Below are 14,460 nucleotides of genomic sequence, written 5' to 3' on the forward strand. Positions count from 1 at the left end.
ATAAATATTTGTCTATCACAGAGTGATACAGAAATCACTCCCATTATGAAAGGACGGGATTCTTTACTGTAAGAGCAGTGATTGTGTGGAGCTCTCTGCCCGGAGGAGTTGTCATGGGGATTCCCTATAAGAGCTGTAGAGGGGCCGGGATGTCTGTCCGGAGGGGAATAATATTCCCGGTTATGGCCCCAGATTACTGGACACGTTACTGATCCCAGGATGTCATCTTTACGAGCTCCCCCAAGCTCCGCACCCACACACAGTGTGCCGACAGGATGGTGATGGCGGCACTGCAGTACCAGGTACGGTCTGAGCACGGTTAGTACCTGGCAGGATCCTGGGGTTGCGGTTCTTCCTCTGGTTTTCTGGTTTCTTCGCCTCTTTACATTGATAGATCTGATATACTTGTGTGATCTCCTCCAGAGCCTGAAAAGCAGAACGTGTGATCATTGGGGGCCACGTCTGGTGCCAGGATCGGGCGTTACCAGGGCGTGCGTACAGTAGTAGTCAATAACCGCCCTGGACAGACCACCCCAATCCTGAGACAATATATTCTGGAGGAGCCATGTTACAGAGCATCCTCCCAATGATGGCCCCAGAGGTGGGTATAACGCCCGATATCTCTGGTCACCCTGACCGGACCTCCACGATCTCACTACATTATTATCAGGTGGACCCCACCTGGCGCTCCACAGGTGGATATAACACCTGGTGTGTCGGGTCACCCTGACCGGGCCTCCCAGATCTCACCACATTATCAGGAGGATCCCACATGGCGGCCCCAGATGTGGATATAACACTCATTGTCTTGTGTCACCCTGACCAGACCTCCCAGATCTCACTGCATTATCAGGAGGACCCCACGTGGTGCCCCAGAGGTGGATATAACACCCGGTGTGTCTGGTCACCCTGACCGGACCTCACTGCATTATCAGGAGGACCTCACATGGCAGCCCTAGAGGTGCATATAACGCTTGGTGCCTTGTGTCACCCTGACCGGACCTCCCAGATCTCACTGTATTATCAGGTGGACCCCATGTGGTGCCCCAGGGGTGGATATAACACCCGGTGTGTCGGGTCACCCTGACCGGACCTCATTGCATTATTATTAGGTGGACCCCACGTGGCGCCCCAGAGGTGCATATAACACCCGGTGTGTCGGGTCACCCTGACCGGACCTCCATGATCTCACTGCATTATTATCAGGTGGACACACTGTAATGTCCATTGGCCCATACTCTTACCTGGAATTGCCGGTCATATCCGTCCATACCGGTGCGGGGATCTCGTCTGGTCATGTGACTGAGCTGTCTCCCCATGTCCGGCACTGGCACACTGGTGGTACCGCACAGCAGCGTCTCCAGGAGGGCGTCGTACAGGAAGGCGTACTGCTCCTGTGGTACAACACACCATCAGTCCGGCCGCTCCGCACAATGTACACTGCTAGTGATGACGCTGATATTTTATGTCTGTTGCGCTTGCTCTGGGGTAGCCATGGTAACATCTAAATACTGGCTCTGCATGCACTTCGTGTCATGCGACTTTAGCAAGATACCACAGCAAGGGTTAAGAACACCCCTTGATGGCTGATGATCATTAGTCTGCTGTGTTCTTCCTCACAGTCCTGCAGTGTAGTGATGTTACCATGGAGACCAGAGCAAGCACAACATTTCCATGAGCCGCACACAGGAGATCTGGGGATGATGAATCCTGATAGAATGAAGATATCTAAAATCCACCATTCCCTCAGAGTCGGGTTAGATACAGATATTCGAGCACATGATCTCCGCCTATCCATGTGCTACATGCACGTCCCACTACGTATGACATGTGCCACATAGTGCCCATATGGTTTACGTTCTCCCACATAACAGCCCATGTGTCACGGACATAAGGCGACATATCGTCTGTGTACCTTGTTCTGCACCATGTTCACACGGTTCTTCCGGAGCCGGAGGACACATCCGAAAACATTCACCTTCCTCACAGCCTGCGCCATTTTCAGGAGAATATCCAACGCCACCAACGACCCGGTCCGACCGATCCCCGCACTGAAAATAGGGGAATGAGAAACATGGAGGATCCAGGCATGGCTCTGATGTATGGTAATATATGGCGATAATATAAAGCGCTGGTGTATGGCATTAATATAGGTCACTGGCATATTGCAAGAATATATGGAGCCAATATCTGGCACTGCTGTATGGCACTGGTATGTGGCACTGGTATGTGGCACTGGTATATGGCGCTAATACAGTATATGGCAGTAATGCTCATATTATAGTCCCAGCCATAGTTCCCACATAATCGGCCCATGTTATAGCAGTCATGCTGCTGTAATGATAGTACCACCTAGTGCAAATATAATAAATGACCCGTATAATAACAGTGCCTTGTGGTACCAATGTTGTCGCAGCAGTCAGTAGGAGCGGCCCTGGCCACTGTGTGTCGGGTTATGACACAGTGCCCGGCACCTCGGTGCTGTGGGGCGGCCATAGTCTTATACCTGCAGTGCACTATGACAGGGCCCGATCCCGGGGTGTTACACCTGTTCATCTGCTCCACCAGCTGCACTAGACCAGACAGCGTCCGGGGCACCCCATGGTCCGGCCACTCCAAGTACTGCAGCTGTTCCACCGTCACCTGCACCATCGACTGCACCTGGGGGAGAGGGGTCACCTGTCATCAAGAGCGGGGTCACGATGGGGGGACACAGACAAGCCACAAGCCGGACAATAGAGCAAGTCAGTGTAGGGGATGTAGTGGTACATACTGTGTAATACTCCACCCCCTTCTCCTGTGATAAAGTTATTATAGCTGCTAAGTGTCTAATGTATACAGTTATATTGCTTGTACTTGTTATGTAGGGAAAGCGTAGTACCGAAGTTTGCCCACTAGTTGGAGTACCCTAGAAAAATGTACATAGTACTAGATAGGAGTTCCACATAGTTAGGAACTAGTTAATGTATGAGGGGTCAGCTGCAGCTAAGAGAAGGAGCATTTCCTAAATCGAGTTAGAAGGGCTAGGGCGCTCAGACAGTCTATGTGGGCTTAAGTGCCCAGGACAATAAGCAGCAATCATGCACCATTGTTTTATTAAGAGGAGAAAGCCCAGCCATCCAGCCATCCACAACATCAGGCCAAAACAGCGGAGGCCAGTACAGCAGCGGGAAAGGAGAAACAAGACACTACAAGGACACAGGTAGCTCCAGGATGTAGCAGCTTATAGCTTGGGCAGATGTCCTCAGTACCGGGGCGAAACGGTTACTGGGGAACTCCCAGATGCAGTGAGCTTGGAACAGGAGGACAATGAGTCACCCCAAAGCACAGTACTGAAGTGCAGGTCACTCACCAGGTGGCAACTAGCTTTGGAGATGGAAATTCTCTTGTCTGGTGAGAAACAGACTAAGGAATGTCTAACCATAGAGCTGAAATAGGACGACGCTGAGGAACCGTACGGCACCGTCTGACCCTGGTGTGCGCTGTGTGACAGGAAGGAAAGTGTAGGGAAAGAAGAGGAGATGTGTAATGCTGATCTTGTTGTAAATGCGGTGAAGAATCTGGATGTGCTGTGTAAAGCGAACAGTAAAGCTGTTTACTTGAAAGTTGAAAATGACTGTGTGTCAATCTTTATTACACAGACTGATGGGAACCTACAGTGAAACAGAGGTGACCCTGACGGCGCAGAAAGTGGAGCCACAGGTACGCAAAGTGATGGACAATGTTTTCATGTATTGGGAGGCCAGGGCACAGATGCACCGAAGTGTTCGGCCATGACTATGGCCCTGGTCGTGCCCCTTACATCAGCACAGAGTGTTTTCAGGGTGGGGTGTTGGTTGTCTGCCCCTTATAGGAGGAGGGTAGTGAAGCAATGCTGCCTGTGATCTGAGCAGTCACTATGGGGGGCTCTAGAGCTCCTGAGCAGCACGGAGGACAAAAAAAAACAGCAGACAAATCAGAAAATTGTGACCAAACACCGGAGCTCATCTGACCTTCTTCAGGCAGAAGCTTCTGGTGATGATGACGCCAGTCTGAGCCACCTTCACTAAAGACACTGTGATGTCACCGTACGTCTGGGTCTGATCTGGCCAATAGCAATGACACTTTACCTGCAGAGCGTGGATAAGAACCTGAGTCTCAGCTGTGTATATACTGTATACAGTGGATACGGAAAGTATTCCGACCCCTTTACATTTTTCACTCTTTGCTTCATTGCAGCCATTTAGTAAATTCAGTAAAGTTCATTTTTTCTCATTAATGTACACTCTGCACTCCATCTTGACTGAACAAAAACAAATGTAGAAATTTTTGAAAATTTATTTAAAAAGAAACTGAACTATCCCATGGTCATAAGTCTTCAGCCCCTTTGCTCAGAATTGAGGAGAAGCCCCTTTTTAGCTAGTACAGCCATGAGTCTTCTTGGGAATGATGCAACAAGTTTTTCACCCCTGGATTTGGGGATCTTCGGCCATTCTTCCTTGCAGATCCTCTCCAGTTCTGTCAGGTTGGATGGTGAACGTTGGTGGACTCCATTTTCAGGTCTCTCCAGAGATGCTCAGTTGGGTTTAGGTCAGGGCTCTGGCTGGGCCGGTCAAGAATGGTCACAGATAGGGTTGAGCGAAACGGGTCGGCCACTTTCAGAAGTCGCCGACTTTTGGCAAAGTCGGGTTTCATGAAACCCGACCCGACCCCTGTGTGGGGTCGGCTATGAAGTCGGCGATCTTCTGAATCTGGAATCGGAATTCCGATACTGATTCCCGATATGTTTAAGATATCGGGAATTGGTATCGGAATTCAGATTTAAGTGTAAAATAAAGAATAAAAATAAAAAATATCGCTATACTTACCCTCTGACGCGCCCTGGTACTAACCGGGAACCTTCCTTCCTTCGAATCAGCGCTTTCAGGACCACCGCGCGACCACTCAGAAGCCGTGACGTCACCGAAGGTCCTGGAAGCGCTGATTCTTAGGAAGGAAGGCTGCCGGAAAGAAGCAGGGCGCGTCCGAGGGTGAGTATATACCTAATAGGAATATACTCACCCTCGGACGCGCCCTGCTTCTTTCCGGCAGCCTTCCTTCCTAAGAATTAGCGCTTCCAGGACCTTCGGTGACGTCGCGGTGACGTCACGGCTTCTGATTGGTTGCGCGGCGGTCACATGGGCGGTCGCGCGACCAATCACAAGCCGCGACGTCACCGCAAGGTCCTGAAAGCGCTGATTCGAAGGAAGGAAGGTTCCCGGTTAGTACCAGGGCGCGTCAGAGGGTAAGTATAGCGATATTTTTTATTTTAATTCTTTATTTTACACTTAAATATGGATCCCAGGAGAGTTTCTGCTCCTTCAGACCCTGGGAACCATTGGAAACCCAATGCACTGCATTGGGTTTCGAGTTTCGGCCGACCCCGACTTTTTTATAGGATCGGCCGATTTCACTCGACCCGACTTTTGAAAAAGTCGGGTTTCGTGAAACTCGACCCGATCCTATAAAAGTAAAGGTCGCTCAACCCTAGTCACAGAGTTGTTCTGAAGCCATTCCTTTGTTATTTTAGCTGTGTGCTTAGGGTCATTGTCTTGTTGGAAGGTGAACCTTCAGCCAAGTCTGAGGTCCAGAGCACTCTGGAAGAGGTTTTCATCCAGGATATCTCTGTACTTGGCCGCATTCATGTTTCCTTCAATGACAACCAGTCGTCCTGTCCCTGCAGCTGAAAAACACCCCCATAGCATGATGCTGCCACCACCATGCTTCACTGTTGGGATTGTATTGGGCAGGTGATGAGCAGTGCCTGGTTTTATCCACACATACTGCTTAGAATTATCACCAAAAAGGTCTCTCTTCATCTCATCAGACCAGAGAATCTTATTTCTCAGTCTAGGAGTCCTTCATCAGTTTTATTTTTAGCAAACTCTATGCGGCTTTCATATGTCTTGCACTGAGGAGAGGCTTCTGTCGGGCCACTCTGCATAAAGGCCCGACTAGTGGAGGGCTGCAGTGATAGGTGACTTTGTGGAACTTTCTCTCATCTCCCTACTTCATCTCTGGAGCTCAGCCACAGCGATCTTGGGGTTCTTTACCTCTCACCAAGGCTCTTATCCCTTGATTGCTCAGTTTGGCTGAAAGGCCAGGTCTAGGAAGACTTCTGGTGGTCCCAAACTTCATCCATTTAAGGATTATGGAGGCCACTGTGCTCTAAGGCTACGTTCACATTAGCGTTGCGTCGGGGGTAGCCGCGGCAACGCATGCGTCATATGCCCCTATATTTAACATGGGGGGGCGCAAGGACATGCGTTGCTCTTGTGTTTTGTGATGCATGCGTCACTTTGGCGCAACTGTCAGGGCGCAGAGGATGCTGCATGATGCAGTGTTTCTGCGCCAAAAATCATGAAAAAATGAACGCATGCGTCACAAAATGCTGCGTTGTGCATGCGTCGCCGACGCTGCACCGCACAACGCAAATGTGAACTTAAGGAACCTTGAGTACTGCAGAAATTATTTTTTAACCTTGGCCAGATCTGTGCTTTGCCACAATTCTGTCTCTGAGCTCCTTGGCCGGTTCCTTTGGCCTCATGATTCTCCTTTGGTCTGACATGCACTGTGAGCTGTGAGGTTTTATATAGACAGGTGTGCGCCTTCCCAAATCAAGTCCTTTCAGATTAATTACACACAGCTGGACTCCAATGAAGGAGAAGAACCATCTCAAGGAGGATCACAAGGAAATGGACAGCATGGGACTTAAATATGAGTGTCTGAGCAAAGGGGCTGAAGACTTATGACCATGGGATATTTCAGTTTTTCTTTTTTAATAAATAAGCAAAAATTTCTACATTTTTTTTTTTTCAGTCAAGATGGAGTGCAGAGTGCACATTAATGAGAAAAAATGAACTTTTTTGAATTTATCAAATGGCTGCAATGAAACAGAGTGAAAAATTTTAAGGGGTCGGAATATTTTCTGTACTCCTTATATATGTGCGATAGTATCCATTGATTACAATGGGGACAATAAGTATTTGATACACTGACGATTTTTCACATTTTCCCCTTACAAAGAATGGAGAGGTCTGTAATTAATTTTTACCCTAGGTACACTTCATCTGTGAGAGACTTGATCTAAAAATAAAATCCAGAAAATCCCATTGTATGATTGTTACATTATTAATTTGCATGTTATTGCATGAAATAAGTATTTGATACAATAGATAATAGTCAGAGGTTTCTCTTCAGCAAGTTTGCACACACTGCAGCAGGGATTTTGGCCCCCTCCTCCATACAGCTCTTCTCCAGATCTTTCAGGTTTCGGGGCTGGGTTACGGTCTGCAGACTGGGAGGCCACTCCAGGACCTTGAAATGCTTCTTACATAGCCACTCCTCGGTTGTCCTGGCTATGTGTTTCGGGTCATTGTCATGCTGGAAGACCCAGCCTTAGACCCATCTTCAATGCTCTTACTGAGGGAAGGAGGAAATTGGCCAATCGTGATAAAAACCCCATCAATCCTCTCCAATATGGTGCAGTTGTCCTGTCCCCTTTGCAGAAACGCACTTTCAGAGTATGATAGTTGCACCACCATGCTTCACAGTTGGGATGGTGTTCATGGGGTTATACTCATGCTACTTCCAAACACGGCGAGTGGATTTGATACCAAAAAGTTCTATTTTGGTCTCATCTGATCACATGACCTTCTCCCATGCCTCCTCTGGATCATCCAGATGGTCATTGACGAACTTCAAAAGGGCCTGGACATGTGCTGGTGTGGGCAGGGGGACCTTGTGTGCCCTGCAGGAGCCTCAGACTGAGGAAGGATGACAGTCATCTCGTGTTTCTTCCATTTTCTAATAATTGTGCCAACAGTTGTTGCCTCTCACCAAGCTCCTTGCTTATTGTCCTGTTGTTCATCCCAGCCTTGTGCAGGTCTATAATTTAGTCCCTGGTGTCCTTAGATCAGGGGTCCCCAACTCCAGTCCTCAAGGCCCACCAACAGGTCATGTTTTCAGGATTTCCTTTGCATTGCACAGGTGATGCAATTATTACCTGGGCAAGACTAAGGAAATCCTGAAAACATGACATGTTGGTGGGCCTTGAGGACTGGAGTTGGGGACCCCTGCCTTAGACCTCTCTTTGCTCTTGGCCATGGTGGAGATTTTGGAGGGTGATTGATTGTGTGGACAGGTGTCTTCTATACAGGTAACAAGTTCAAACAGGAGCAATTAGTACAGATAATGAGTGCAGAGTAGGAGGCTTCTTACAGAGAAACTAACAGGTCCGAGAGCACCAGAATTCTTGCTGGTTGGTCGGTGATCAGATACTTATTTCATGCAATAAAACGCAAATTAATTATGTAACAATCCTACAGTGTGATTTTCTGGATTTTATTTTTAGATTCTGTCTCACACATGTGAAGTGTACCTACGGCACAAATTACAGACCTCTCCATTTTTTGTAGATAGGACACCTGTCCCATATCAATCTCTCAGGTACACCTGTCCCAAATTATACTCTAGTACACCTGAACCCCATCATCCATTCTGGTACACCTGTCCTATATCGTCTATCTTGGTACACCTGTCCTATATCGTCTATCTTGGTACACCTGTCCTGTATCATCCATTCTGTCACACATGCCCCATGTTCTGCCCTCCGGCACACCTGCCCCATGTTCTGCCCTCCGGCACACCTGCCCCATGTTCTGCCCTCCGGCACACCTGCCCCATGTTCTGCCCTCCGGCACACCTGCCCCATGTTCTGCCCTCCGGCACACCTGCCCCATGTTCTGCCCTCCGGCACACCTGCCCCATGTTCTGCCCTCCGGCACACCTGCCCCATGTTCTGCCCTCCGGCACACCTGCCCCATGTTCTGCCCTCCGGCACACCTGCCCCATGTTCTGCCCTCCGGCACACCTGCCCCATGTTCTGCCCTCCGGCACACCTGCCCCATGTTCTGCCCTCCGGCACACCTGCCCCATGTTCTGCCCTCCGGCACACCTGCCCCATGTTCTGCCCTCCGGCACACCTGCCCCATGTTCTGCCCTCCGGCACACCTGCCCCATGTTCTGCCCTCCGGCACACCTGCCCCATGTTCTGCCCTCCGGCACACCTGCCCCATGTTCTGCCCTCTGGCACACCTGTCCTGTATTAGGCCCTGCAGTACACCTGCCCCATGTTCTACCCTCTGGCACACCTGCCCCATGTTCTGCCCTCTGTCACACCTGCCCCATGTTCTGCCCTCTGTCACACCTGCCCCATGTTCTGCCCTCCGGCACACCTGCCCCATGTTCTGCCCTCCGGCACACCTGCCCCATGTTCTGCACTCCGGCACACCTGCCCCATGTTCTGCCCTCCGGCACACCTGCCCCATGTTCTGCCCTCTGGCACACCTGCCCCATGTTCTGCCCTTCTGTACACCTGCCCCATGTTCTGCCCTCCGGTACACCTGTCCTGCATTATGCCCTGCAGTACACCTGCCTCATGTTCTACCCTCTGGCACACCTGCCCCATGTTCTGCCCTCTGGCACACCTGCCCCATGTTCTGAACTCCGGTACACCTGCCCCATGTTCTGCCCTCCGGTACACCTGTCCCATGTTCTGCCCTCCGGTACACCTGTCCCATGTTCTGCCCTCCGGCACAACTTCCCCATGTTCTGCCCTCCGGCACATCTGCCCTATGTTCTGCCCTCCGGCACACCTGTCCTGCATTATGCCCTGCAGTACACCTGCCCCATGTTCTGCCCTCTGGCACACCTGCCCCATGTTCTGCCTTGCAGTACACCTGCCCCATGTTCTACCCTCCGGCACACCTGCCCCATGTTCTGCCCTCCGGCACACCTGCCCCATGTTCTGCCCTCCGGCACACCTGCCCCATGTTCTGCCCTCCGGCACACCTGCCCCATGTTCTGCCCTCTGGCACACCTGTCCTATGTTCTGCCCTCCGGCACACCTGTCCTATGTTCTGCCCTCCGGCACACCTGTCCTATGTTCTGCCCTCCGGCACACCTGTCCTATGTTCTGCCCTCCGGCACACCTGTCCTATGTTCTGCCCTCCGGCACACCTGTCCTGCATTATGCCCTCGGCTTCCTCCATCTCACCTTATTCTGCTCCTCTAGTGCAGTCAGCATGACAATGACGGAGCTGCTCTCTTGCCACACCATGCTCCAGAAGTCAGCCACCGTCTCCGGGAGGGGACCTGCAGAGGATAATTTCACACATTAATCTAACAGACCACTGGGGTGTCTTATAATGGTCTCGAATAAAGGGATTCTCCAGGTTAAACAGTGTCTACTTGTTAGAAGGCTTCCTTGAACATAATCGGTTCACATGTCCCATTGTTTGGGCCACCAGAAATAATCTGTGAGGATACCTGGCAGCAAGTGTTCAGTTTCACTGCAGCGCCCCCACTAGGAGAATTAAGAATCACACAGTGTCCATTTATATTGGTATGGCAGGACAGAATTTCATTCATTTGGCATAAAATTAATCTGAATCAAAATTCACGAGATAAAAGCTGCAGGACAGGTGAGGGTCGAGAGAGAGGAGGGGAGCTGCAGAGGCAGGATGTGAGTGGTGGTAGACTAAAGAAGAGGTGCAGGATAGGTGAGGGTCGAGAGAGTGACTGGAGGGGAGCTGCAGGACAGGTGAGGGTCCAGAGTGACTGGAGAGGAGCTGCAGGACAGGTGAGGGTCCAGAGTGACTGGAGGGGAGCTGCAAGACAGGCGAGGGTCCAGAGTGACTGGAGGGGAGCTGCAGGACAGGTGAGGGTCCAGAGTGACTGGAGGGGAGCTGCAAGACAGGTGAGGGTCCAGAGTGACTGGAGGGGAGCTGCAGGACAGGTGAGGGTCGAGAGAGTGACTGGAGGGGAGCTGCAGGACAGGTGAGGGTCCAGAGTGACTGGAGGGGAGCTGCAGGACAGGTGAGGGTCCAGAGTGACTGGAGGGGAGCTGCAAGACAGGTGAGGGTCCAGAGTGACTGGAGGAGAGCTGCAGGACAGGTGAGGGTCGAGAGAGTGACTGGAGGGGAGCTGCAGGACAGGTGAGGGTCGAGAGAGTGACTGGAGGGGAGCTGCAGGACAGGTGAGGGTCCAGAGTGACTGGAGGGGAGCTGAAAGACAGGTGAGGATCCAGAGTGACTGGAGGGGAGCTGCAGGACAGGTGAGGGTCCAGAGTGACTGGAGAGGAGCTGCAGGACAGGTGAGGGTCCACAGTGACTGGAGGGGAGCTGCAAGACAGGCGAGGGTCCAGAGTGACTGGAGGGGAGCTGCAGGACAGGTGAGGGTCCAGAGTGACTGGAGGGGAGCTGCAAGACAGGTGAGGATCCAGAGTGACTGGAGGGGAGCTGCAGGACAGATGAGGGTCCAGAGTGACTGGAGGGGAGCTGCAAGACAGGTGAGGGTCCAGAGTGACTGGAGGGGAGCTGCAAGACAGGTGAGGGTCCAGAGTGACTGGAGGAGAGCTGCAGGACAGGTGAGGGTCAAGAGAGTGACTGGAGGGGAGCTGCAGGACAGGTGAGGGTCGAGAGAGTGACTGGAGGAGAGCTGCAGGACAGGTGAGGGTCCAGAGTGACTGGAGGGGAGCTGAAAGACAGGTGAGGATCCAGAGTGACTGGAGGGGAGCTGCAGGACAGGTGAGGGTCCAGAGTGACTGGAGAGGAGCTGCAGGACAGGTGAGGGTCCAGAGTGACTGGAGGGGAGCTGCAAGACAGGCGAGGGTCCAGAGTGACTGGAGGGGAGCTGTTGTGAATTCTGTGGCTGAATTCACTCCTGTGGTCACAAGTGGTACTGCAGCTTCTGAGCTTCCTCCCTCAGGTGTTCTGGTGAGCTCGTTGGCTGCTTTGTTATTTAACTCCACCTGATTCTGTCTTCCTTGCTCCTTGTCAATGTTCCAGTGTTGGATCTGAGCTTCTGGATCTTTCCTGTGGCCTGCTGCTCTGCTTAGATAAGTGCTTCTTTGCTTTTGTTGCTATTTTTTCTGTCCAGCTTGTATTTTCGTTTTGCTGGAAGCTCTGAGACGCAAAGGGTGTACCGCCGTGCTGTTAGTTCGGCACGGTGGGTCTTTTTGCCCCCTTTGCGTGGTTTTTTGCTTTAGGGTTTTTTGTAGACTGCATAGTTCTCTTTGCTATCCTCGCTCTATCTAGAATATCGGGCCTCACTTTGCTGAATCTATTTCATCCCTACGTTTTGTCTTTTCATCTTGCTAACAGTCATTATATGTGGGGGGCTGCCTTTTCCTTTGGGGTATTTCTCTGAGGCAAGTCAGGCTTGTATTTCTATCTTCAGGCTAGTCAGTTCCTCAGGCTGTGCCGAGTTGCATAGGTAGTGTCAGGCGCAATCCACAGCTGCCTTTAGTTGTGTTTAGGATAGGTTCAGGTATTGCGGTCTACAGAGATTCCACGTCTCAGAGCTCGTTCTATTGTTTTTGGGTTATTGTCAGATCACTGTATGTGCTCTGATTGCTGGCACACTGTGTCACTGGATTGCCTACATAACAGTACAAGGAGCCAACCTAATGATTCTCAATAGAGGGAAAAAAGAAGTTCTGACATCATTTTTTTTTCTCAGCTCTGTGTTCAGTCTTTTTTTTCCCCTAGACATTTGGGTGTTTCAGGACACAGGTGTGGACATGGATATTCAGGGTCTGTGCTCTTCAATGGATAATCTCGTTACAAATGTACAAAGGATTCAAGATACTATTGATCAGAAATCTATGTTAGAACCAAGAATTCCTATTCCTGATTTGTTTTTTGGTGATAGAACTAAGTTTCTTAATTTCAAAAATAATTGTAAGCTATTTCTGGCCTTGAAACCTCATTCTTCTGGTAATCCTATTCAACAGGTTTTGATTATTATTTCTTTTTTGCGCGGCGACCCTCAGGACTGGGCATTTTCTCTTGCGCCAGGAGACCCTGCATTGAGTAATGTCAATGCGTTTTTCCTGGCGCTCGGATTGCTTTACGATGAGCCTAATTCAGTGGATCAGGCTGAAAAAAAATTTGCTGGCTTTGTGCCAGGGTCAGGATGATATAGAAGTATATTGTCAGAAATTTAGGAAGTGGTCAGTACTCACTCTGTGGAATGAATCTGCGCTGGCAGCTTTGTTCAGAAAGGGTCTCTCTGAGGCTCTTAAGGATGTCATGGTGGGTTTTCCTATGCCTGCTGGTTTGAATGAGTCTATGTCTTTGGCCATTCAGATCGGTCGACGCTTGCGCGAGCGTAAATCTGTGCACCATTTGGCGGTATTGTCTAAGATTAAACCTGAGCCTATGCAGTGCGATAGGACTATGACCAGAGTTGAACGGCAAGAACACAGACGTCTGAATGGCCTGTGTTTCTACTGTGGTGATTCCACTCATGCTATTTCTGATTGTCCTAAGCGCACTAAGCGGTTCGATAGGTCTGCCGTCATTGGTACTGTACAATCCAAATTCCTTCTGTCCATTACCTTGATATGCTCTTTGTCATCGTATTCTAGTAACATAGTAACATAGTAACATAGTTAGTAAGGCCGAAAAAAGACATTTGTCCATCCAGTTCAGCCTATATTCCATCATAATAAATCCCCAGATCTACGTCCTTCTACAGAACCTAATAATTGTATGATACAATATTGTTCTGCTCCAGGAAGACATCCAGGCCTCTCTTGAACCCCTCGACTGAGTTCGCCATCACCACCTCCTCAGGCAAGCAATTCCAGATTCTCACTGCCCTAACAGTAAAGAATCCTCTTCTATGTTGGTGGAAAAACCTTCTCTCCTCCAGACGCAAAGAATGCCCCCTTGTGCCCGTCACCTTCCTTGGTATAAACAGATCCTCAGCGAGATATTTGTATTGTCCCCTTATATACTTAAACATGGTTATTAGATCGCCCCTCAGTCGTCTTTTTTCTAGACTAAATAATCCTAATTTCGCTAATCTATCTGGGTATTGTAGTTCTCCCATCCCCTTTATTAATTTTGTTGCCCTCCTTTGTACTCTCTCTAGTTCTGTCATGGCGTTTGTGGATTCAGGCGCTGCCCTGAATCTGATGGATTTGGATTATGCTAAACGTTGTGGGTTTTTCTTGGAGCCTTTGCGGTGTCCTATTCCGTTGAGAGGAATTGATGCTACACCTTTGGCCAAGAATAAACCTCAGTACTGGGCCCAGCTGACCATGTGCATGGCTCCTGCACATCAGGAAGTTATTCGCTTTCTGGTGCTACATAATCTGCATGATGTGGTCGTGTTGGGGTTGCCATGGCTACAAACCCATAATCCAGTATTGGATTGGAACTCTATGTCGGTATCCAGCTGGGGTTGTCAGGGGGTACATGGTGATGTTCCATTTTTGTCTATTTCGTCATCCACTCCTTCTGAGGTCCCAGAGTTCTTGTCTGATTATCAGGATGTATTTGAGGAGCCCAAGTCCGATGCTCTACCTCCGCATAGGGATTGTGATTGTGCTATCAATTTGATTCCTGGTAGTAAATTCCCTAAAGGTCGATT

General features: G+C 50.1%; 1 protein-coding gene across 1 annotated transcript in view; it reads right to left on the reverse strand.

Annotated features, from left to right (window-relative positions):
- The window catches only part of LOC138658224 (receptor-type tyrosine-protein phosphatase alpha-like), a 210,577-nt gene that overhangs the window by 16,042 nt on the left and 180,075 nt on the right, over positions 1–14,460 (reverse strand). The window contains exons 20-25 of the mRNA XM_069745730.1: positions 10,076–10,173; positions 3,993–4,109; positions 2,507–2,661; positions 1,916–2,051; positions 1,245–1,394; positions 327–426 (exon numbers count right to left, since the gene is read on the reverse strand). Of these exons, the coding sequence (XP_069601831.1) occupies positions 327–426; positions 1,245–1,394; positions 1,916–2,051; positions 2,507–2,661; positions 3,993–4,109; positions 10,076–10,173 (756 nt within the window). The remainder of the gene's footprint in view (positions 1–326; positions 427–1,244; positions 1,395–1,915; positions 2,052–2,506; positions 2,662–3,992; positions 4,110–10,075; positions 10,174–14,460) is intronic.

Source organism: Ranitomeya imitator, chromosome 1 (genome assembly GCF_032444005.1).
Source record: "Ranitomeya imitator isolate aRanImi1 chromosome 1, aRanImi1.pri, whole genome shotgun sequence".
In the NCBI taxonomy this organism is placed as follows: Eukaryota; Metazoa; Chordata; class Amphibia; order Anura; family Dendrobatidae; genus Ranitomeya; species Ranitomeya imitator.